Genomic DNA, 25,088 nt, shown 5'->3' on the forward strand with positions numbered 1-25,088 from the left:
ATGACAATAAAAAGCAGCTAAACAATTTCCCCACAGCCAGGAACGAAACAAAAAAAAAAAAAAACAAAATAAAGAAGAAAACCGAGCCGGAGAAAAGGGAACTAATATTTTAAGAAAACAGAGCTCAGCCAAAGAGGGGAGAAACTTAATCGCATGTGTGGGTGGGTGCGTGGTTGGGTGGTAAAGTGGAGGAGAGTCAACAGTTTTTCCTGCTTTTTGTTGCCGCTGCTGCTACGCAAGTGGCCGTCATCAAATTCAAGTGACATATTTAGACAGCTAAGCGACTCCCAAGGTGAAGGTGCTGCTGCAGCAGCCGGAAAAGCCGTTGGCAATTTTCCGAGTCTAGACCAAGGGTGACTAAAAGACAACCCCCGAAAAAGAGTAGACAAACGGGACAAAATTCAGGGGGCGAATCCCTGGACCGGGACAAGTTGCTTTTAATAATAAAATCATTGAGCATCAAAGCATAAAACTCAGTCAAGTGCAACATAAGCTTAAAGACCAAATCGTGATGGGGCGAAAAAGCAAAAGGGGAGTGCCAGTGCCCTTACCTCAGTGGTTAGCTCAGCACAACCCTAACATGTGTGCGTTCGATTTTCCTCTATCTATATGCGGATATATATACGTATTGCTCCTTTATTCGTTGCTCTTGAATGTGATTTAATGTTATTTTTACAGCCAAATTAGTTGGCTTTTGATGTTCGCTTAACTTTGGCTGCTTTAAGCCGATCCACAATGGAAAAGCCAGGAGTGGCATATAAAGAAAGGAGAATAAAGAAGCAGGAATTTATGCCAGGTGGTGGGTGGCTGCAGCCATAAAGCCGCACCACAGCTGTCCATGGTATTTTTAAGAGGTACATATATACATTTGAGTGGGTTATTGTAAGTGTCAGTGCAACTGTTGCTGGCATTAACTTTTATTTTAGGCCACATTTTGATTGCCCCACTTTTGTTTTGAGTGACTCTAATGACTGAGCCTTCAAGTGAAGTGCAATCACCTCAAGCTGTTGCAGTTTGTATCAAAAATGTTTATTCTCTCAATTGTGGCAGCTGTTTGTCCAGTTCAAGTGTCCGCTCGTTCACATTAACTAAAGATTTTGATTGCATTTATGATTGATGAATGAGTGCTATTTTGAGCAGTGCTCTGTAAATATTTTTGTATAAAATAAATTTGAACTTGTTTAAATAATACACAAATAGTTTAACGAAAGTCATATAAAAATTCATATAATTAATTAACCGATATATATATATATTTAAGCTTATACTTGATTTTAATTAATCTTAAATTATGTTGTTCTCCACCTATCTATATGAATGTTTATGCAAAACTTGAAGCCTTGCCTTACGCCGATATCAATCAATCAAAGAAAATCCCTGTTTGCCTACGAAACAAATGGACTTGTAATTGGAATTAAATGTCTAACCAGTTCATGCGGCAAGGCACTTGAGCAGACAACCGCTTGAAGCTAAATTTTAACAATTGAAGAATCACTAAATACCCTCAGCAATTTAGCTGTCTCACTGGCATCGCTTTCGATTGGGTTTTTGTACAAATTGTTAATTATTTTCATTGTACTTGCTGTGGAAGTTTTTGTTTGCAATGTTTTGTTTGTAATGCCCTCTGAATTTGTGTTTGAGTCTGTTGTCCTTGAGGATTTTGGGCATTTAATTAGGCGCAATGGAATTGACATTTTAAACAATTTAAGCAGGCAAACACGAGGCTGTTTACTTCGCAATTTCCCCCGATCCCCGATTTTCCCATTAAGCTTTGACTACTTTAGCGCATATTAAAACGCTTTATGGCCAAAGGCCAATTGCCAATTGTCGGCGAGTTGAGTGAGTCTCAGACGAAACGAGTCCTTTGCCTTTGCCTTTGCCTTTGCCTTTGGCGGTGTTTCTTGTTGGGATGAAAATCGATAAATGAGAGACTTGAGTCCCCGCCCCTCGCTGCTATTAATTATGTCTTTTGCCGTTTTGTCGCATTGGCGTAGGCGAAGCAATTAAGTTGCTGCTGGTGGTAAAAAGGGGGGAGGTTTTCCCAAAGAGCAGGGGTGGAGAATCAGGAAGTGGGAGGCAGAGGAAATGAAATTTGGTCAGTGCTTTGGTCAGCCAGTCACATAATACGTATCAATGGGCAATTCCCCACTGGGACTCCACTTCGCATGTCCTATCCGTAACCCCCAACCTCTTTTGTTACGTGACCAGCAGAATAATTCATATGAAAATTTAATTTGTATTTTTTGCTAGGTATCTGTTTCCTGTTTGGAATAGGCATCTAAAAAAATATTGATTACTTAATTCATTTCAGTAGCCCAGACAAAGGTTACCTTTTTTTTATGTTTCTACTCTTAAATTGAACAAAGAATACATTTTATTTTTTAAACGTAACCCGACTGAGCACAAAGCAAATGATTTTTATGCTGCTAACCGCATGTGAAAATAAATATTATTAGACTGGCCCACGATCTCTGGCAACTGGTTTGCATTTTCCATTTGAAAATATGGAAAAAAAATGATTGCACATTTAGCAATAAACAGGCGCAGAACAAATGCGGTTTGGCTTGTTTCGGCTTTGTGTTTGTTTATCAGGGGAAATGGCAAAGTCGGGCGGGTTGTGTCAACAAGTTCTGTTTGATCCCCACGGCCGCAAGAGTATGCACTCAAAATTTGTTACGATTTTGATAATTTGTATAGTTTTTTTTGTGTGTGAAAATTTGATTGCATGGACCGCAATTTGAATGATATTTGGTTTTTGTGGCATGTCGACATGAATATGGCCAGTTTATTGACGCTGTTATGGTCATTGGTTTTTGGCCATTAAGTGATTTCTCCATCAATTGGTTGATTAGCATATTAATTATAATTCTCCCTAATTTCTTATGCTCTACTTGCAGTGCCGAAAGATAAAATACCCATTTGCCTAACAATGCGGAAATCGTCAGCCAAGTTGAAATGCTTGGCAAATAGAGTCCATTGAAATAATTAGCAGTGCGAACGGTTTGTCTGCAAATTTGCATTGGCCTGGATTTAAGCCTGGTCCTGACTTGGCCACCTTGCAAATCTGCATTCGGCCAACCGCACAATCCCACTTCGCTTTTCCTTTGGACTAGTTCCGGACAGCGTTTTAAATTTCATTAAATCTGCTCACTTCGTTTGCCAATGCAATCAACAACAGCTAAGAATAAAGGTTCGTTGGAAGGGAAGCACCGCATTTCATTTACACCGCCTCGAGTGCTTAAAATTTACTTAGAAGCCCGACTTGGTTCGCTCGTAGTGGCTCGGTCTAACTAGCCTGCTTTCTCTTTCGGATTCCGTAAGCCCTTCTTTTTCTCGCTTCCTTAACCTTACGTAATTAACTCGCCTCGCTTTAGATTTCATTGCTTTCTTTTTAATGCTCTATAACTTAACTGACATAAACTTGGTTTATTTTACAATATAACATAATCTTAATTCAAATCTACCAGTGTTTGTATATTTTTCCATCTTAACTTTAGGTTTACCTATGACTTACATTATAGCAACATTTATATATAATTGGAACTTTTAATATTTTTGTCCGCTTTCCATGATTTTTAAGAAAGAAATATGTTTGTCAAAATTGCTATAATATTTTATACAAAAATAGGAAAGTTTCGAAATGCGAGAAAACTTGATATTATGGCTCTTATGTTAAATTTAAATAACATATTTTTTATACCACTTTTGATCGCATTTTTAATTGACAGAGTAGTCCGATTTCGCTCTTGGCTAACTTAATTTTTGCCATGGCTTGTTTTTATTGCGTTTGATCCACTTTACGCGAGGATTTTAGTTTAATTTCTTGCAGTTTCTTTTAAGCAGCTTTTTCGTACTTTTTCTAGCGCACCTTGTTTTCATTTTGTTCTTTTTTTTGGTTAGGGAAGTTAGCTGTGCGCTTTCCCTTTTCTCTAATTTCTTTTGCGCTGTTTTTCAATTCCTTGTTTTTTTCCTTATGCTTATGCTTCAGCTGCTGCTGTTTCTGCTTCTGCTCTGCTCCTGCTCCTGCCACCAATCCTCTTTTGCCTCCTTGGCGCCCGCTCTAAGTGAAAAAGTAAACAGAAATCCATTAGCTTGGCAATCATTGACGGCGTCGCCAGCGGCACCGCACCGCATCTATTCTGCTCGCCAGTGTCCTCCAGAGGTCAGTTGTCGGGGGATTGGGGGGATTTTATAAATTGCTGCCATCAAGGCATTTGTTCCACTTTTCCTTCACTTTTATTTCCATTTGCAGCCAGCCATCGACGACAATTTCTCCAACTAAACTTAAATAAATAACACAAACAGCTAACTAGGGGGCGAGTGCTCCTAATCGATGTCGACTGTGTAGCCCAAGTCGATGGAGGCCCTTATGTGCTCCTTCAGGTTGATGTAGCCGTTGCGCAGGGACTCCTGTGTGAGGAACTCCTTGACCTTGTGCTCGCTCTCGCAGAAGACCAGGTTGTCCGTGTGATCAATGAGGCGCTGCAAGTGCTCCGGAAATCTGAACAGGATTAGCAATGTGGAGCTGGAGGCGTCCGCCTGGCGGCACAGATCGCTGGACAGCTTCGATATTCCCTGGGCCGCGGTGTAATCCATGCCGCTGATGCGCTGTCCATCGATCACGACCGTAATCTTGAAGTCCGCTTGCGTACAAGCCTTGAGCACTCGCTCCCTCAGGTAATTGATGGCCGGGAAGTAGATGCCGTTGCCCGGCGTCACCCGGATATACTGCATCTCCTCCAGCTGCTCTATCTTCACCCGGATCTCGGGCCGTGCCCACAGGAAGAGCAGGTGCAGGGCGGTCACCACGATGCTCACGAACAAGCCCACCTCCACGCCAAAAAGAACGGACACCAAGAAGCACAGCAGCCAGGTTGCGAAATCGCGCTTTGAATCGCGCCACAATCGCAGTGGTAGTTTAAAGTCCAGCAACGTGAATATCGAGCATATTAGGATGGCCGCCAACGTCGCTTCCGGAATGTAGTTGAAGTACGGACTCAGGTAGCTCAAGGCCAGCAGCACAATAATGCCTACACAGGGAGAAAAAATCTTATGAAATTGGGGTAACTGATGAACATATAAAAGCGGCTGATATAATATCCAACAAAATATTTATATCTGCGTAACAATTCTAACAGCTTAGAGTTTTTCAATTTTCCATTTTCAAATGTTTTTTTTTCAATATACTAAGCCTAACAACAATCTTTTTAAGCTGTTTAAAAAATGTTTAACATTATGAAATAAGCTTAAAATAGCATTTAAATGGGGACTCCTGACGTGGTTGGTTATCAATTTCTATAGCAATTTAAATTTGTTTTTTGAGACATTCTATTTTAATGAAATTTGTATTATCAAAATATATTTCTCAATCATTAGTTAACTCATAAAAGATTGAAGGCGTAAAAACTGTGAATATCATTTGACATTAATTACTTTAAATCAATCAATTTTGAATCATTATATTATTCATTTAGTCTATTTTTCCTCAGTGTATGATGGAGGCTGTAATGAAATGGAGCTTTGGCTTCGCGCTTTTACATTCCGCTGGACTCACCCAAATACAGATTGGCCATGGGAGTCCTGAGACCACAGGCAGTGCTAATGGCATAGCGGGTAAATGCTCCTGACGAAGGCATCGCCTGCACACAGGATCCGAACATATTGCAGAGGCCGACAGTGAGGAGCTCCTGATTTGTATCCACCAGGCCCTTGGGAGCTGAAAATTAAATAAATAACAAATACGCACATATTTGTTTCTGAATCCCATACTCACTTAACTTTCCAATCGATATATTCGTTAGAATGCCAACAATTGGTATGACTACAATACCGATGTTCAGTTCCTTCAATACCTCCCAGAAACTGTAGCTTCGCTCTGGTGTTACAATTGCCAAACTGGGAACGGTGAAATTGGGCAGAGTGGCCAAGGCATTCTGGCTAAGAGCATAAGGTACGTGGCCAGCTTTTTGAATCCAAATATAGGAGACAATGGCAGCAATGAGTACAATTAAAGTATTCCTTGAGGTAGACAAGTATCGACAGCAGATCCTCAGAATTTTGTTACGATTTTCATTATTAGCCACACGATCCAAAAGCTACAGGAGAATACAAAATTGTAAATTGTAAATATAATTAAATTTATTTCGTGAAACTTACCTCCAAAAGGAGCAGGAAAATAATGGCACAAACGCCAACGGTGAGATCAGCCATATTGGAATCATCAATGCGGGAACTCAGCATTCCAATCGAGTTCAGTAAGCCAGCGACTAAGTATTTAATGCCCAAAAGGACTTTCAGCTGAGATTCTATCACCAGAATAGCAGTGGCCGAGGAAAAGGCTTTGATCACTGGCATGGAGATAAACTCGAAGATAAATCCTGAAATATAAGAATTATGAAATGTTGAAAGACAGTTAAATAATAATAGTAATACTAAAGAGAAATCTAAACGAAATCAATCAATCAAAAACGAAATTACTCATTGACCAACTAGAGTTTCAATGACACCTGTTTTCGTTTGTTTTTTTATTAGACCACCCCTTAAATGTTTTCTCGGATCTGTTCTAGTTCCGTAAACAAATCTACACATCGAATCTCATCCGAAGAAGTGTTAATTGAGGCAAATAGCGCTAATCATGACCAAACCGCACAACAGTTATCACGCAGCACACTCAATTAGGTGCTTAAAGCGGATCCATTTCAGTTCAATTGGCGCGGACTGTGACCAAGTTCATGGGGAAGTAACACATGTCGCACTCAAGTCAATTAAGCAATGAGACGTAAAACAGCTGACACCAAGACGCGGAATTCTTTGGTCATTTTTTGTAGGTATATTTTAAAATCTATTTTTAACTAGATTGATTGACTTATTTATATAAAACATACTTTCATAGTTGAGCCTGAATACCACATTGGATTGGAATAATATAAAATGTATTCGCCGTAAAGCAAAAGCAAATAATACTTGTTAAAAAGAATCATAAAATTAAGTTTTTTTTGAAACTAAACGCTTCTTAAAAAATTGTTTCGTTGTAAAAAAGTTTGCGTAAGATGTTAGGTTCTGTTTTTGCAACATAAGTAGGACATTTTATCTTGATCTAAATTAAAACCTAACACTTTCCTACAGTGTGTCTTTACTTACCCATTCTCAGTGTGCCCATTATGATCTGCACAATTCCGCTGAGGAAGGTGAGCAGAAAGGCGAATTCGATGGGTCGTCCCACGGTGAACTGGACGCTGACCAGAGCCACCAGGCTGGTGGGTCCGATGATGACCTTGTCGATGGACCCAAACACCATATAGACCAACGGTCCGATGAAGGCCGAGCATAGGCCATAGCGAGCGGGCAGTCCCGCCAGCAGGGCACAGGCCATGCTCTCGGGAATGATGGTGAGTCCTAGGGTGACGCCGGCTATGAAGTCGTCGATTCCCCACTCGGTGGTGTAAAGTGGCAGCCATTGGAAGACCGGAATGTGGCGATGCAGGCGTCGCTTCCACTTGCTGGCGGTTGGAGCTTTGCCGGCTTCACTTGCCGGCTTGCTAATGGCACCTGGTAGAAGAGCCCGCGCCGTGGCCTTTTCCAGAGCCTCAGCTTCCGTTTCCAGTTGCGGATACATCGCCTGCTAGTTTTAGTTTGCAGTACACTTTCGTATATTATCGCACGTCTGGCCGCCACAAATCGCAACTGTCGAATGATAGCACCGGGCTGGCTCATCCCACTGATAATGATCTGGAGATCGCATCGCAGATTGCTGGCTCTTGTTTGCCCTACACATCAGAGCCTCAATTGGCATTGTGACTTGCTTGCCGCTTAAGTTCTCGCGCCTCGCTCGACTTATCAATCGCTCTCGCCGGACTGGCTGGCTGGGTGTGTTTTTGGGCTGTAATAAAACATATCTAGTTCAAACCCCCTTGCTTGATTGCTCAATTCTCTGACGCCATCTCAATTATCCCAGACCTGTTAATTGGATAATATCTTGATTAGACGCTGGAAAAATGTGCCAAAAAGTCTGTTCATTCGACGTGTAACAATTGAAGATATCGCGAAGTTGTTAACACTTTTGTAATTTATTAGGCCAGTACGTGTATTGTCTATATACAAGGGGTATTAAGATTAATTTATATTTTACAAATCCAATTAACTGAAGGAATATACTGAAAAGTAATTAAAGTGCTAAGTTTAATAAAAGATAAATAAGCTACTATGTAAGCTAGACCTTAAGCAAATGCCTGTTAACCAATATTTATTTATCAAGAAAAGTGCTAAAAAGTATAACAATGACGATGTCGCGAAGATTTTATCACGTGAATTATTTATTGTCGATCGCGTTAAATAAACATACATATGTCAAATAATATGTGCGCAAGTATACTTAAATGCGATAATTAATGAATTTTCTTAGACTCATGTTAACTTGTATTATCATAGTGTTGACTGGAAATTAACGAAAACAAACAATTCATTAAGAGCTTAAAATTATTATACATTTGTATTTTATTTAGCTCGGGACAATGCCCTCCATCATATTTTGAATATAATATAGATTCTTGTGGGAATTCTCTCCCTCCCATTAATTTGTATCTCTTAAACTTTCCCTTCATGTCGTATATAATTATTTATTCTTGCAGATTAATTTTTAATTTACAGACGAAATTTTTGTTTAAATACATTTGCCACACATGGCGTATGATTCATATTTGCATTTCGTGACTTTCCCTTTTAATGTTAGCACTCTCCTTTCAGCCTCAAATTTCTGTTTGTCTATACGTTGAGTTATGCAAATGGAAAAGGAAAAACTTTTCCGGAAAGTAAAGTGAGAAAAATTGTTATATGCAAATTTTTTATCAAAAGCACCAAGCGACACCCCACAAATGGCAACGCAAATATATGCCAACATCATTTTAATGTAAATGAAAATTAAAAAGTTTGATTGACTTTAAACTTTTTCATATTTTATGCGTGCTATGGGTTTTCTAAGACAGAAAAACGAATGTTAAATAACTGAAAGCATTTTTACTTAATATACTTTAAGCAATTATTACCTTATCTTATATTAGTACCAATTAGCAGTTTTCCTTTCTTTCAAAATCAATTAAACCCAAATTTAATGCGGCTGAAAAGGCCCCAAATCATTGACTCGAAACAGACAGCTTTAGTAATCGAATGTTATGGCAACTGCCTGACGTCCGGCTTTTTCGGCTTTAATGCTTTTAAACTGCATTACAGTTTTATGATTTCTGCTATAGGTTTCGGCTATTTTGGTTATAAAATGTTTTAATTAAATTAAACTGTTGGAACTATTTTTAGGAATAACATGGGAAAACAGTACATTTCTGTTCTTAAGTGAAGCAATTAAAATATAATTATATTTTATTCATAAAAAATTTTGATATTGAAGCTTGTGAACGAGAAACTATCAAAGACCTAAAAACACTATTTTCAAGGTAAATTAAGAATATATCAAACGTTATAGCTTCAAGAATTGTGTGATTAAGTCAAATAATATATACAAATGTGGTTTTGCGTTGCCTTGACTCAATTTTTAAGAGTTTCTTTCTAAAGCAAAGGTAAATGTGCTCACGTACTTTCAACTGCAAGAATGGTCATTACGGAACCAGTGAGAACTTTATAAAATTATGCACTTAAAATTATTATTTGAGGCGATTATTGCACTTGCAACGGCGCTAGCAGAAGTGCAACAATGCACGATTGCACATTCAACGAGAAGTCCATATTTAAATGAAATTTTAAGTGCGTTGGCTGGTCCACAACCTACACGAAACCATCAAGTGCCAGCAGCTGGGTTCCACCTCGCTCTCCCCAAGCACCCGATCAACTTGATTATTATTTCCGAGCACACTTCGTTGTGGCATTATTATAATGACTGTTGCAGCAAAATTCACAACGCACCTGACTCGAATACAATGTTTCCACTCGCAGGAGCCCGGCGACGATGTTGAGTTTCTCAAAGTGCCCTGCCAGCTGTTGGCAGGCGTCCATTAGGCAAAGCCAAAAGGGAGATAAACAAACATCAGACAGAAAGCATCAGGCGAGTCAGTCCTCTGTCCGGTCGAATCCTTAGACAGACTAAGCCGACATCAATGTCAAAAGGTTTTCGCTTTTCCGTAATGAAATTTATAAGCCCCAAAATGCATTTCCGGAAAGTGTAGCGATGGTCTTAAGTCAGTACTAATCAAAGAGTACCTGAATTATTTGTAGTTGTTCTTTTTATCTTCTCCTATTTCAGGCAATCAGATTGCAAGCGTTTGTTTTTAATTGTGTTTATAGTAGTTATCTAAAGTCTTATAAAAGGTCAAGAGTGTAGATTGCAAAAGATTTTTTTAATTGGATTTTTTGCGAGCTATCTAAAGGGTTTACAAACGGAAATAGCTTACATGACAAGTGTCAATCGTGATGTGTCACCCAAGAAAAAAAGTAAACATTCCTAGAACTGCAGACCTTCTTGGAAGCATGGAAGTATTTGATAAGTATTTGTTCTTAAAAAATTTAAAGATAATAAATAGCTGAGGGTGTTAGAACACCTTTCCTTTCATTTTTTTATGAATGTTAAGTAAATAGAATCTCATGTATACAAATTTTCTAATTGATAATATAAATATTGTTATTTTGTTTTAATTCTTACTTCATTTCAAAAGCAACGGTAGATATTCCATTCATTTCAGATCGTCAAAACCAAACACATTACGTGTTTTTGTTAAACTAAATAAAGAACATCAAAAATCAAATTACATTGAGTGCCAACAAAGTAAATAGCCAATATCCAGCGCATCAAATATAATTAAAATTTTATCACGTTACGGCAAACACCTGGCAGGGAAAATTAGTAAGCGTCGGAAATGCGAAAAAAGCGAAAGGAATCATAAAAATGAAATTCAAAACTCGAAATTAAACGAAATTTTATTATGCACACATACATAAAAGTATATACATTTTTATTGGAGGTGCGACGTGTGCGCGTCTCAAGTGCCAGCCTGTAATAATCCGGAGCAAATATTACGTATACGTAACGTGTGCGTATGAGTGTGCCCAAGTTTGCAGGAGTTCGTGCTGCTGTTTGTGCAGCAGCATAAATATTATGGCCCACACACGTAGCTGCCCTCCAAGGAATCGAAGTAGGCAAAGGCGCCTTTGATTTTTAGTTAGCGCGACGGCGGCCTCGTCGATTTTTGCCAATTTTGACAGCAACTCAGGCATTGTCGTCGCCGCATTATTTCCGCCACCTGCCACGCCCACCGCCCACCGGCCGGGCGTCAGGAATATTGAAAATTGCTCCGTGTCTCCGGGTGCTGGTGGTGTTGTTGGAGCAAACGTGCCATGGATTTCAAATGAAACGTGTTGGAGCAGTTAGAGTGAGTCGGAAAAATACTCATACTCCGCGTGAGCCTCTCACATTTTTACGTCTCCTATTTGTGCACTGAGAAAACTGCAACAAGCGAATTTATTAGTTTGTGATTACGTAAAAAGTAAGAGTACATGCTCCATTAACTATAGTCCAATTAGCTTATTTTAAAAATTTTTTTTAATTATAAAAATATTCTTTGTTTAAAGGCAATCCAAAACGAAAACCCACTCAATCAGTTGGCAAAAATTGATTTTTCCGAATTAGTCTTTTTGAAATCTAGGAATTCGTGGCCTTGAACTTTTATTACGAGTGTATCAGCTTGCGGGTGTTTGGGAGTGTTTGCAACTGCGTTAGGCGTAATTTTAATGGCTCAAACACGCTGCACACACACACTCACAGAGAGTTGTGGCACGGAAATCAAAGTGTATTTTAAGGGGGGTTTCGAGGGCCTTGGAGGGTTTTTCGGGGCATTCCCATGTAGGTGTTGTACCGGAAATTTAATTGTGTGCGTGCTGGCACAGTCAAATTTGCTCGTCCTCCGTTCGCTTTTGTTGTTGCTTTGTTTGTAAACAGGTGTAAAAATAAAAACTAAGGCACTCCCAGGCCATTATTGTGTTTGCGTTTTGTGTTATATTTTGCGTTTATTTTTATGATCATGTCGCTCGTTACGAATAATGCTTGTGGCAACACAAGCCCACTCGCATAGAGACGAAATGGTTGGAAATCGACAGCGAGCAGAGCAAAAGTGTTGGAGAATGGAAGCTATCCGCCATGGATTTGAAGCAATTTGCGCCAGCTCTCCTCATATATATATCCACCCATTGCTCCAGCTCCAACTGTAATTGGCATTTAGAATAATGCTTTTGGGTTGGGAGGTTCGTCAGGTTATCGTTTTCCTTTACAGTTCGGATTCTGCGGCCTGGTGGAACGAGGTAGACCAACTTAATTAATTGCTTTAATTGCAGATGTGACGAGCTGTCAAAAGGTGATTCACACGTTCGTCGTTTAGGAACACGGAGTGTGATAGCTGAATTAAGAAGAGGGTTATTGTCTGCTAGGTGAACACCAAAGTTGGGTAATTCATTGGGGTTTAAAATACAGAGCAGGGCAATAATCCGCCTTTAAAGAAACTTTGAAGAAAATTTATATGATATAACATCTATGACTAAACTATTTAATCATTTCAAAGCATATTTAAGAATTGGAAAGAGAAGAGCGGTATTGTCAGCTGGGTGAAAACCAAAGTTGGGTTATTCATTGGAGTTCAATATACAATACGTTGAAGAAAATGTATATGAAATAACATTTATAACTAAAGTATTTTCTCATTTTCAAAGCCTTTTGATCTTAATATATTCCATTACTCAAATATGGAAATTTCCATGATAATAATTCCACAAGTATAAATAACTTTTCGTCATCTTTAATTCGCCTGCCTCATATCTTGAGGTTCATCACTACTCATCAAAGGCTGATGAATATGTAATCCGTAAGACACTTTCTCTGGAACAGTAATTATCTTACGCATTAGCCCAAAGTCAACTAAAGACAATATACAGTTACATTACACAAAGGTCCAAGTTCATGTAGCATAACTTAGGCCCAACTGTCAGTTGCCCAGGAGCGGCGTTCTAAAGGGATAAAGTTATCAAGGCGTTTGTAATTATTTATGTATAGGGTGTGGTTTTTTATGAATCAAACAATGATGTATGACTATTGATAAATATTTATACTTGTTATCTTTTCTTTTTTACTATGACTATAAAGATATCAGACCGCAGACATTTAATCTTTATTTTAATCTCAAATGATAAAGAAATGGTCTATACAAACTATTTTCTCAATGGGAATACCATCTTTCACCCCTCTTAAGCTACGTCTCTGCTGTTGTCTATGAATATTTATGGGTGGTCGGGTATTAATACCCAGACAAGCTATACAAGTAGCTCATAGATGGCAATTCGCTCTCGCCTACAACTGTTAATTGAATGTAAATGACTGAGGACCTCCATTCAATTACCCCAACCTGTGGCATTGCATAAACACATGCATATAAACGCATATTGAGAAGTATTATCATCAGCTGCATGGTGGAAATCAAATCATGTTTTTGTTGCCAAGTTTTGGGAAATCTATGCAAATGTGAAAACGCTTATGCGAAAGGCCAGAGATCAGCATAAATTAACGTTTTGCAGAACAGAAGAGGCAGTGGGAGAAATGTTTCCTTTATTCGTTTTATAAAATAAATGATTTATATCTGATAAACATAAAGTAATAAAAATGAAAGAATAAATAAAAACGATTACTTTTCAATAATACTTTTGTTAAGTCAATATTAATTCAATATTTTATTTCCAAGCGCCTTTTGATTCTCTCAGTGTGTCTGAGTAGCTTGAAAGCAGCAACACTTGAGTGACGATTGCCACTGTGATATGCTTGAGACTTGAGTGCCACAAACTTGGCTAAGATTTCAATTTATATGATAACAGTAAGCACCTCTCCCAGTCCTCAACAATTACACATCTGCTGTTCGAAGGGCCAATAAGAAGTTAAATAAATGTCCTAGCAAATTTTACTTTCACCTGACTTTACATAAAAACTCGACTCACGCCATTTGGCAAATTCATTAGTCACCCCCACCTTCGCAACTGATTGGGATCTGTTGCGAAAGCGGTATTGACTGAAATGTCAACGACATCCAAAGTCGATGGCCTGCAGTGACTGGGAAATTAACTAATAGTTTTGTCTACGCCAGCTCTTCCCGCTTTGTTACTCGCCCATTTTCTCCATCCCGAATGTGTGTGGTTCTGGGCTTTCGGTTTTCTAAGCACTTTGAGTATATTGCAGGGCGATTGCTATTAGCATTGATTGGAGGCAACCTTTGTTTGTCTGGCATTTGAACAGAAGCTCTGGCCCCGGACTTTGTTGCGGTTGGCTTCGGTTTGGTTTTGGGTTTGGTCCTGAGCAGAGTACGTCTTCTCGGATGATTAGCCACTCCCGACTGTATAATTATTGTCTAGTTGTTTGTCGGAGAATGTCATGAATACCTCGGCTGGGTGAGGTGTAAGAATGTCATGCTGCATTCGCAGGTATTGCAGGCTGTGCTGGTTAATTACAGAAATATCTTTGCATTTATGCTTGGTGAGTTATGCTTAAGAAATTTCCCCATAAGGAGATACGCAAAATATGTATAACAAAAGGGTACACATTAAAAAAAAATAAATACAATGTAACTTTTATAGAACAAAGTGTTCTCTTTTGATTTTTAGCTGACTGTATTAAAGGTAGTGAGTTTCGGATATTTTAGGCAAATTTATAGATTTCTTGGTCCTTTTTTAAAGGTTTCTTTGTGTTGTTCTTGGCAAGAGATTTTACAGCTACTTAATCGATGTAAACTTGATTTCAAGAACAACAACGAACCCTGCAAACAATGAGTAGATTGTAAGCAAACAATGTAACCAAATTGTGCCAACAAATAAACATAAACAAACCCCAAGAAGAGGGGCAGAGTACAGGAGCCGCGGGTCAAGCGCAGCAACAAAAGAAGTCGCAAGGGGCGAAGTCGCAGGATCAGGAGCTGGAGTCCTTCGGATAGGGTGGTGGAGGTGGACGTGGTGGTGGTGTAAATGCCAAAGCTGAGAGTGTTCAGTGATTTAGTGGCCTTGTGTTTACTTTCGTGTGGGTTTGTTTGCATCAGGATCGGCATGTGTGTGGGTGGCCTGATTGGGTTGAAGCTGAATAAATAAACAAGAAATCAGCAGCAGCCCGAAGCTCGATAAGTGTGTAAGAGGCAGAAGTTGCCGAGGATTTTGTGTCTGATTTTGTGTCTGATTTGAGACTTGGCCAGGACTTTAAGTGTTTTCTTTTCGGCAGCGGGGCTGGCAAACAAATCACAGCATCGAGTGTGTGTGCTAACTGAATTGTCTACTACTGATATTCCAAATTCGTGGCTGGCTTTTCCTTGCTCTGACAATTAAGAGTTTCTTTTTTTCTATCTTGTAGTTGACAACTTTCCTGACATCTGACCAAGTGCTAAAGAAAATTTGTTTTGTGTATGAATATATTGAGTGCCCCCTCCAACAATGTGCCTTGGTTTTCGCCTGATTCATATTTCCATACAGTAAGACCCCTCGTTTTGATTATGTTTGTTAAGCTTTTCCATTAAAAACATTTTTTTTAAGTTTCCAAAGTCTTACCCTAGTTATTTGTTACGAAAGTATTACTAGTATTTACGATAAGCTTGACTCTATGAAGATTAAAATAGTGTAATATATCATTTATGTAAGACTGCATTGTTGGTAAGACATATTTATCTTTTGTTTGGTTTAAGTTCTCATCAATTAAAATTACGTTGTCTTTTTGTTTGTTTCCGTCTGGTTCGATTTTAAGTGCAAATATTTTAGTTTATTTTCAAGGGTAACATCATTTACAATGCCAATACAATTGTCATTCGGTCTTGTGATCATTCAGCCTTTGGCACTGACATATTTGTTATTTTGACGTTATCAGATACACGTCTGTACACAATGATACCAATATTTAATTGTTCTTCTTGGCTTTGAAGTGCTTATAGTCCAAACAAATCTAAGCAAATCGTCCCATTTTTCCCTTATCGCTTTATGAAGCTCATTAGCGCATTTAATCGAATTGATAAGACCATCGAAATCCTACCAATAAGCGATTAAACAACCGCTTTCAAAGCAGAGTAATTAGCCAACTGTGTAGAAAAGGTGAACTGAAGTGATTTGTCAATCAATTAATCAGTTGCAAAACGTATCAAATCTTTTTGCCTGTGAACATGCGGCCATTGATTGATTTATGAGCGGCTTGTTAGATATTAGCAAAGGAAAAAAAAAACAACAGGAACAGAACTCCATTGAATTGTTGGGTGAATTGGTGGCATAGTCATATATTTTGTTGTCGTTAACGTTTATCTTATCACGCATACTTTTGAACAAGTTGCCAGCAAATTAAAGCACTGATTGCAGCAGAGCGTTGAGAATACTGATATTGTCTGTACACCTTTTATCGAGTTTTGTTATTTTCGGAGAGGGTTTTTTAAGGGGCCCTCTCCCATTTCGGTTTACTTTTATTGACATCGTTTCGCCTTGACTCAATTGCAAAGCGGAGAGTTTAAAGTCAACTAAAAACTAAATAAAGAAATGACGCAATAACTGGGGCAATTGTTTTGGTTTGGATATTTTTTTATGTCAGCTAGGCACAGCAGTATGTTACATCTCCTTCTTTAGGCCTTGATCAGCAGCAGAGCGAGGGCCAGGAAGCCAGAAATTAGAGTCAGAGGTCCAGTCTGTCCGGCAGAGCTGGCATAGCAACTGAAATGTTAAAATTTAACTAAATAAGTATACCCTCAGACTTGGCTATTTTCGGGTAAACTTACTTCAACTGCGTGACATTGCCGTAGGTGCTGGCCTGGAAGTTGCTATAGTACGCAGAAGCATTCGTGTTTGCAATCTTCACGCCTTCAGCAGTGTAATTTGATCTGGCCAAAATAAAACCGGCGCTGGTCGACGCGTCACTGCCAGTATATCTGCATCCCGTCAGGTAGGTGTTGTTCACAAACTGCAGCAGCTTGATGAAGACGTGCTCCTGCTGGTTGCCCTTCACAATGCTCACATTGTAGCCGGCAGTGGATCCGGCCACCAGCGTTATATTCGCACTCTCATGGACATCGGCCAGTAGCGAGGTACTACTGCTCGAATGGCTGACATTAACCAGCATATTGGTGTTTTGCCAGAAACCAACGTTGAGGGTAATGCAGGCCACACTCGCGGCCGGATTGCGGGCCACCTCGAACCATTGGCCACTGAACTGGAATTGGAAAAAATGTATTTTTATAATGGGAGAATACCTTATATTTACTATTTTCTGAGCCCGGTAATATTTGCCACTTAAAAATGATTATAAGCAAGCGCTAAAAAAAATATTTTTTAACGAATTTATGAAGGACACAATGGATATAATATTCTTTTTGAGCTGGCGAATCGATTTGTAAGAACGAAAAAAAAAACGGATTTATAAATATATCCTGTAATTGGTGCATTGTCCGTGTTAATATTTGACCTTTAGTTAAAATAAATATATCCTTTTGCAATGGCTATATCCTTTAAATTAAATTCACAAGCAATCTGAATTCACTTATTCAAATGGAATCTAGTCAATAGCACTAAAAATACTTTTTCACTCACATAGGTCTGGTTATTAAAGTCCAGGCTGGTAGCTTGAGCGCAGGTTTGTTGGGTTTGGGTTTGGCCTTGGACCAGCACCATCGAAATGGAGGCCACTAGGGCCAAACAAATCATCACACTTTTGCACATGATGTCACTTGCGGTTTAGTAACTTATATCGGTTAGTGTTCTATATTTTAAGGGTTCCGGCTCTGCGATCGGTTCGCTGCGGGTGCGTCGTACAACTGAACTGGCTGCCCATCCGCGGCTGGCTTTTATAGTCGTGTATCTTTCTCGCGTATTTTCGCAGCCATTATCAATACTTGCACTTGTGGAGTCCCCTGGGCTCTGTCACCGATTTACGTACATCTGACGTTTGTTATCGCCCCACTGTATGACTAATTCCACGGGGCTCTAGCAATCGTTATGGCTTTCCGCTTTTCTTCTGGCTCCCTTGAACGCTTCCTGCATTTTGGTCAATAAGTTGTCTCACCTGCTAAGCTCTTTGACATGGTTTTCCAGGAAATGATTCTCCCAGCCATAAATAAATTGGCAGGCTAATTTACCTGTTATCGTTAACAACCATAACGCTCAAACTATATCGTTATATCATGTTTGAATAACTATCTTTATGGTTTATGGTGGTAACAAAGATTAGCTATCAAATACTGAAAATTACTATAGGTCATGGTTTTGATATGGAAATAAAATAAGCTTTAAGAAGTTTATTGCTTTTTTATCTATTCTCGTTGTACAATAAAGTTATATTATAAGAATAATTACAAGGCCATTTTTTTTAAGCACTCCTCATTTGTTCCTATTTATGAGCCCATATCCTACTTTTTTATGGAACTTCTTTTCCCGTCTGAAAACTGTTGTACTAATTCACATTACTCATTCTTCACACTCGGCAATGCCATAAACAAGGTACGACTTCTTATCAGAAACTGAAGATAAAAGAAACAAGTATTAAATTAATTGAAGTCTCCTTTTTAGAGTTTTATCTATACTTTTAAGTGGTCTACCCTAAAAACAAATATACATATGGGGAGCAAATGTCTCCAGTTCTGGATTAAATGGCTTTATCGCTAGCAGACACTGAATCACCAATAAAGACAAAAACAAGAATGCAAAAAATAAAAGAACAAGAGAAGGAAGACTGAATTGCGATAAAGAAACATTTTTAATAAGTAGCAATCGGTAACTTGGAAAAGTACAATAATATTTCATGGTCTTCAAGTGCTTAAAACCCAACAGCAGATATCGACTCATGTTTATTTTTAGCTAAAGCACAAAAAAAAAAAATAGATAATGAAAATGCGTAAGTTTTTATTTGTTTGATCGTCACATTTGAAATTATATACAAAGAAAATTGAGTTTTAAGTTAGGATAAGTTGTTGTTCTCGTTCTGGTTGAGTGTAGACTAAATTATTTGACGGTCAGCACTAAGGCCAAGAAAAAAGGCCAGGGCAATCAACAGCATGGATACAATAGTAGAGGCTCCGGATGATGCATAGCAACTGGAAAGAACAAAACTATAAGCATAAAATAAACTTTTCATAATTGTGACACAAATATACAAGTAACACACATTCATATCTCTTGATACGTTTTTCGTTTAATCTTAACATATGTATAATTATATGTTGTATAATCAACTTTTACTTAATCAGGGCTTATAACGGTACTTACGATTCGCCCTGAGTTATCACTGGCATGGTGCCATTTAAAAAGTTAGAGGATAGGCCAAAGGCGAAGCTCTGTAGTTTATTTAAAGCATCGGTGGTGGGAGTTCGATCTCTAGTTAGGATCATTCCAAAAGACGTGGAATTGTCAGTCTGGTTAGTATAGCCACAAATAAAGGTCGCATCGGTGTAGTCAGTGTAGAGGATCTTGTACACTGCATAGGGAGTGTAGCCTGGCGGATTCCAGTAGGTGAAGTTGAAGCCATCCTGGGCGACAGTAATGTTCTCCACAGTAAGGGTGGCATTCATAGTTTGATTCACCCACGGATAATCGGGCGATACCCCGTACGTGGTGTCTATCAAAACATTATCCTGGACCTGATTTGGCAGCACTGTGATATTAACCTCGGTGCAAAAGTCTTTTCCGGCCGGCTGACGGGCAACCTCCCACCAAATGCCAGAGAACTGGTTGAAAAATTCTGTTTATTTTCTGAAAATATCTTTAACTTATTAGTTCACATACCTGAGTAAGATCCACAGCGATGCTGCTGGTTAAATTACAGAGCTCCACATAATCGCCAGCCTGAGCTTGGGCTGTGAAACTTCCTTGAAGGAATACCAAAAGGCAAACTAGGCCCAAGGCAGGTGTCGTGGAAGACATTTTGGCCAATGGGTTGCTTGTGACTCGGACTCAGATCAAGAACTGAAGCCATAAACATGCGGCGGTTGGTCATCAACCAATTACCTGACATAAGTCGGTAATCAATCAGTTTTTATCTAATGAGTCCCGATAAACTGATGATAAAATTGCATGTCCAGGGTTGGTTTTGATTTACATACTGAATACGATTCTACAGAAAGTATTTTATAAATCGAACTTAATTTACCATTTTCCATTTAATATATTTAAGGAAGATACATGTGCAGATTTATAAAATATATCTTGAAAGAAACGCGCTTATTATTGTGATAATTATTTACTTAAAATGCAAGTGAAATGCGCATTTCATGTGGATAGAATGGCTATCATAAAAGTTCTACTTTACAAGACTTATTTAATCTTCTAAAAAGATTGGTTACTACTGTGTCTCAGGTGGAGAAATAGATAAGAATCTTTTACACTTATGGCTACTGTAGGACGCAATTACTAGTCCCCTCGCAACTGTTAATTGCCTAACATGTGCCTGCGATACCTAATGGTCGGATAGATAAGCGATAAGACATATGTGACATAGACCACCTTGAGTGTTTAGCAAACAAATCGTAGGACATCGATACTTGTTCCCATTTCGGGTCATTGTTCAACTTTTCTTCTGTATGAAAAATGCTCATAATTGTGTAACTCATGTGTGCGTTAAAGTGTAACTATAAAAATCCCCTTTTTATATTCGTGCATCTATTTTAACTTCTTAAAAAAAAGTCAAGAAAAAAATTATAAATGCTATCTTTTTATTTCATTGCTCAGCACTGACCCACATTATCAATTATAAAATTCTGCCTAGTAAAGGTTGACCCACTTTAAGTCATACCCAGAAAAACAACAGATTCTAAATGAATAATGCTCCGGGAATATACTGTCAACTTCAAACTACTTTGAACAGTGTTGAATAGTGCCATGTAGTGGGTGGGAATATGTGTGCTCAAAGTTCGAGCGATTATGTTAACGGCTGCATGTCCTCGACATGTCTTCGACTTGTCTTGTAAGCTCTCAAACGCCTTCATAGCACATTAATTTTAAATGTTTTACCAGCTCCCTAAGAAAGAGTTGGAGATAGTAAAAAGAAAGGGAAGAGGATGATGATAAAAACACTCGAACATTTTGGCACAGTTAACACACATTCACCTTAATTCGGTCATAGGCTTTTGTCTCGGGAGTCGTTTTGCCCTGGAAAACTTTTCCATTTGCAAAAAGGAAAAAAAAAAGACCAAAGCAGCTGGCAGTAAGGTGCCACGCCCACAACTAGAGTTCGTAGCAAGGGTAGCTTGTATCTATTATTTAATTAAAACTATTCGGTTGGGTGTGTGTATGGTACTGAATAATTTAATTGGGCCACGTGTGAAAATTTGTAATGAATGACAAAACGCTCACCGGCACAACTGGCAGAATAACTTTTAGAGTTTGCTGTTAAAAGGTGAGGGGCTTTGGGGATAAAAGCAAGAGACCACTGAAACTTTTGATTAACACAAAATAGAGTTGAGGTTTCCAGGGGACCGAGCTAATTGCCATCGCACTCAATAGTGCAGTGATAGTCAAATGCTGTTTTAAAAATAAATTTATTATATATATATGCTATTATGTCCAACTTTTAACTTTTTAATTAAATAATATAACTATTTGTTGCTGAAAAATGTATTCTAAACTGTTTGCCATAAAATGCAAAATAAATAATATTTTACCAATTACATAAACTGTCTTATGAATGAATGAATTAGAAGGTGAACTTGAACCAGCGTTTACGCATTGTTGATATCTAACACATGTCTCAATTTCTATTAGGTTGCTTTAGTAGAGATACATATAATTTAGCTATTTAAATCCATTGTGTGGACATATCATTTGTAAATTGCCGACACGTGTGTGACCGTAACAATAGCTTGAAATAGACTTGCCTTTATTTTAGTACTGCCGTCAACTAACTACCTTCTTTTCCTCATAAGTTTGATTTAACTTTTTATGGGTCTTCAGGCAATCTTCAAAGTATTTAATTGGCTCTCTGAAGCCTTGTTGCTTTCAACAACAGCATACACTCTTGACGAGCTACAGTTCCTTTCCCCTTTCTGGTTTTCGAGCCGCAGCAAAAGTGCAGCTCGTACGCTCCCGTGGAAATAATTAAGTTGTTTATCTAAATGCAGTCATATATCCCTGGCACAACCACACATGCTCTAGGTTTCACTCCACATTCCTTTTACTGCAAGTGACTGTTAATTACACCAGGAGCTTTATGCAAAACCCCAAGAATAAGAAAACGGCAGTGAAAACTTTCTATTAAAGCGAATCTTGTAGGAGTTCGCACACACATGCTCTCAGCTCCTCGTCCTCTTTTGTGGAGTTCCTACTCAAGTGCGCACTGCGCAAGCCAATTTAAATTTTAAAATAAGCACATTAACTGCATGCACAAGCGCTAAAACAAACTCAGCGCCTCTGTCTTCAGCAATTTCCCTCTCATCTTCCGTCGAACACACACGCGCGCATTTTTAATTTGATGCAGATTTACGCCTTCTCTTGAAATGCCGTCTCTTTCGGGAGTAAAGGGCAAAAAAAAATTTTTTTTTTGTACATTTAAAATATATGCTATATATATATTCTTATTTGTTTCATACTTTTGTAAGCCAACTGAATTAATAGGATGCGGGGAATAGTTACGCCCATCTAAATAATTGTTTTTTAAAATATCTATGGACTATTTTTGGTACTCCGGTTAGCCTTTTTCCTTATGTAGAAAAAAAGTATTTCTTTGTTTCGTCACAGAATATACCAGCCAAAAATATTGGCAAAAAATTAAACGCATTTTTTTTTATATTTCATAATTTGATTTGTGTTTTTCTTTTTCGTTCTTTTAATTATTATCATATCTGCTTATTGAAAAAGGTGAAACTAATTGTTTAATTGGTTTTACAAAAAATGTATAAACTAGCTAGTTGTTCGGGCATAATTAATTGCTAATCATTTTGTTAATTTAATTGATATTTATATTGATGCTTGGGGTTTTCCCCTTGGGACTTCTTTTACTTCGATTAACTGCCATTAAACATTATAAATTCGATTAAATCGCTCCTTTTTGTTTTTTCTATGCATTTAAATGAAAAGATCCGCCTCATACTCCGTATAAAATCTAAGCAGTTGTAGAAAAGGATTTGGTTGGTATACGAAAATCTTTAAATACGATTCATTGGCTTGATATGCTGTCCAAAAGTGTTTAGTAAACTAACAGGAAAACAATTATTTACATATAATTCAATTCAATTAAATTTGATGCCTAACAAAGGGTTCTTTAACATTATACATTTATGGTCTACTTTTTTGGAAGAGCTACAGCATATTTTCTTATTGAAGTCCGTATATACAACTTGCGATGGAGAAAAAGTTCTTATCGAGTTTGGTTTGCTTGGAAGGTTTAAGTTTAGGATAAAAGTTTGTTTTTTTTAATATAGTGTTTGTACTGATATTGATAGTATTAGAAACCAGGTGTGCTATATTACATAATACGATCGTTGATATGTACGATTCAAAATAAAGCATTAATGAAAAGATGTCTGTTAACAATGTAAACCATTAATAAAGAAGAAGAACGAGCTATTAGTTTTTGTCTTCGAAAAAAAAAGTTGATAACCATATATCTAGTTAATTTTTAGGATTTGTCCTTTTAAGCTGCTGTTCTATTTTGTTGTCACTCGCTCCATTTGATTGTGCTACTGCAATATATTTATCCGGGGTCTGTTTCATACTATATATATGTATATACGCATTTTGGTTTAGAAAAACCTTGATTTTGACTGGCTGTTTTCCAAAAATCACAACGTCTTGAACTTGATCTAAAGCATTTATTGCATATCATATGGCTGATGGCTGAAGAAGTTAATCTAGACAAAGTTGTAATCCTTTTAAGTTGCTACTCTTGGGAGGGGAGGTCTAAGGATCGGCTCTTATCAATATAAGCATATCATCTGGGCTCCTTCCATTCTAAGCTATATGTACTGTATGTACGAATATGTATGTATGTATAGACTACGGTTTATAGGATACATTGCATTGTGCTCATATAAGAAAATTTAACATTTCGCTTCCACACACATATCGCTGGGGGAAATGGGAAGGTTGGGGACTATTAGTGGATATTTTTACCGGTTACGAGGCAGGGGGAGGCAATAATCCCCGTCTGCTATTTACATTACTGATACAACCTAGGAAGTGTTCTCTAAATCGCGGGGGTTCATTGACAAGGGCGCCCGCTAAAATGGTTCACTCGATATACCTAATGGGTGTTTTATCTGATTTTCGTTTTCGCTTCTTGGTTGGATTTTTCATCAAGATATAGTTTACAAAGCTTTACCAACTAGGATTTAGTTTATACAGTTTATTATTGTTTCGGTAATAAGTAAAATATGTGGTTCTTTTATAAGTAAACAGTCTTTTTAGAGCCTTTGGTAGTCGTTCCTTCAAAGGCTGCGATTAAATGCAATACCTACAGCAATTTATGCTTAACAAATTCCAATGAAATCATTATTAAAGCAACAGTTAAATATAAATAGAGATGTTAAACTCATTCATTTTGAGTGTTAAGTAACATAGGAATTTGAAAATGTTAAGTAACATTTACAGACACTCCGAAAAGTATGTACGCCAGAATTACAAATTCTGTTATCAATTTAAACATGGCTCCGAAAAGTATGCTACGCATAGTTGAAAACGAAAATGATTCTCTTTGTTTTAACTTGAAAAAATATGTGTCCCTCCGAAACCAATATTCTATTTGAAACGACAAAAAGTACAAAGAACTAAAAGTTAGAATGTTTCAAAATAATAAAAATCCAATTTATCCATTTTCATTTTTTTTAATATTTTGGTATATTTTTGTTGACCTCCTGTTCAACGCATTTCTCATTATCAGATTTCTTCTTCTTAAACTTCACTTAAAAACTAAAATAACAAACATAACTAAAGTTAAACTTAAGCATACATTATGGACATACTTTAAATAGAGCTACATTATAAATTAGTTTCGCAGTTTTTAGTTTAGTTTAGTATTATTTTGTAGAATTTGGCAATCACATTGGAAAAACACTTAGGACCTATAAGTTCTTTGCTTTGCGACAAGTTTTGCTTTTGAAACAGAGCAAAAACCTGGTGGTATGGCA

At 37.8% G+C, this 25,088-nt stretch overlaps 3 protein-coding genes across 3 annotated transcripts; all 3 read right to left on the reverse strand.

The window, feature by feature from the left end:
- Positions 1-2,999: 2,999 nt before the first annotated feature.
- Positions 3,000-7,859, reverse strand: LOC128266439 (sodium-independent sulfate anion transporter). Its single transcript, XM_053002957.1, has 5 exons — positions 7,141-7,859; positions 6,157-6,377; positions 5,774-6,095; positions 5,555-5,716; positions 3,000-5,030 (listed from the first exon to the last, which is right to left on the reverse strand). The coding sequence occupies exons 1-5, from the start codon at positions 7,613-7,615 to the stop codon at positions 4,327-4,329; spliced, it is 1,884 nt and encodes a 627-aa protein (XP_052858917.1). The 5' UTR covers positions 7,616-7,859; the 3' UTR covers positions 3,000-4,326.
- An 8,384-nt stretch (positions 7,860-16,243) lies between these two features.
- LOC128266229 (uncharacterized) lies at positions 16,244-17,806 on the reverse strand. Its single transcript, XM_053002585.1, has 3 exons — positions 17,569-17,806; positions 16,761-17,191; positions 16,244-16,695 (listed from the first exon to the last, which is right to left on the reverse strand). The coding sequence occupies exons 1-3, from the start codon at positions 17,695-17,697 to the stop codon at positions 16,608-16,610; spliced, it is 648 nt and encodes a 215-aa protein (XP_052858545.1). The 5' UTR covers positions 17,698-17,806; the 3' UTR covers positions 16,244-16,607.
- A 1,046-nt stretch (positions 17,807-18,852) lies between these two features.
- LOC128259237 (uncharacterized) lies at positions 18,853-19,950 on the reverse strand. Its single transcript, XM_052991498.1, has 3 exons — positions 19,756-19,950; positions 19,240-19,697; positions 18,853-19,067 (listed from the first exon to the last, which is right to left on the reverse strand). Exons 1-3 carry the CDS (start codon positions 19,891-19,893, stop codon positions 18,971-18,973), a joined length of 693 nt encoding a protein of 230 aa, XP_052847458.1. The 5' UTR covers positions 19,894-19,950; the 3' UTR covers positions 18,853-18,970.
- Positions 19,951-25,088: the final 5,138 nt, after the last annotated feature.

This window comes from Drosophila gunungcola, chromosome 3R (genome assembly GCF_025200985.1).
Source record: "Drosophila gunungcola strain Sukarami chromosome 3R, Dgunungcola_SK_2, whole genome shotgun sequence".
NCBI lineage: Eukaryota > Metazoa > Arthropoda > Insecta > Diptera > Drosophilidae > Drosophila > Drosophila gunungcola.

Excerpts from the sequence above, each read along its gene's own strand:
- LOC128266229 (XM_053002585.1), bottom strand. The coding sequence starts at position 17,697 with ATGTGCAAAAGTGTGATGATTTGTTTGGCCCTAGTGGCCTCCATTTCG. Across the intron at positions 17,192-17,568 it reads ACTTTAATAACCAGACCTAT|TTCAGTGGCCAATGGTTCGA; the intron begins GTGAGTGAAAAA and ends TTCCAATTCCAG. Across the intron at positions 16,696-16,760 it reads GGCAATGTCACGCAGTTGAA|TTGCTATGCCAGCTCTGCCG; the intron begins GTAAGTTTACCC and ends TTAACATTTCAG.
- LOC128266439 (XM_053002957.1), bottom strand. The coding sequence starts at position 7,615 with ATGTATCCGCAACTGGAAACGGAAGCTGAGGCTCTGGAAAAGGCCACG. Across the intron at positions 6,096-6,156 it reads TTTTCCTGCTCCTTTTGGAG|CTTTTGGATCGTGTGGCTAA; the intron begins GTAAGTTTCACG and ends ATTCTCCTGTAG. Across the intron at positions 5,717-5,773 it reads TATATCGATTGGAAAGTTAA|CTCCCAAGGGCCTGGTGGAT; the intron begins GTGAGTATGGGA and ends TTTAATTTTCAG.
- LOC128259237 (XM_052991498.1), bottom strand. The coding sequence starts at position 19,893 with ATGTCTTCCACGACACCTGCCTTGGGCCTAGTTTGCCTTTTGGTATTC. Across the intron at positions 19,698-19,755 it reads TCGCTGTGGATCTTACTCAG|TTCTCTGGCATTTGGTGGGA; the intron begins GTATGTGAACTA and ends TTTTTCAACCAG. Across the intron at positions 19,068-19,239 it reads GTGATAACTCAGGGCGAATC|TTGCTATGCATCATCCGGAG; the intron begins GTAAGTACCGTT and ends TGTTCTTTCCAG.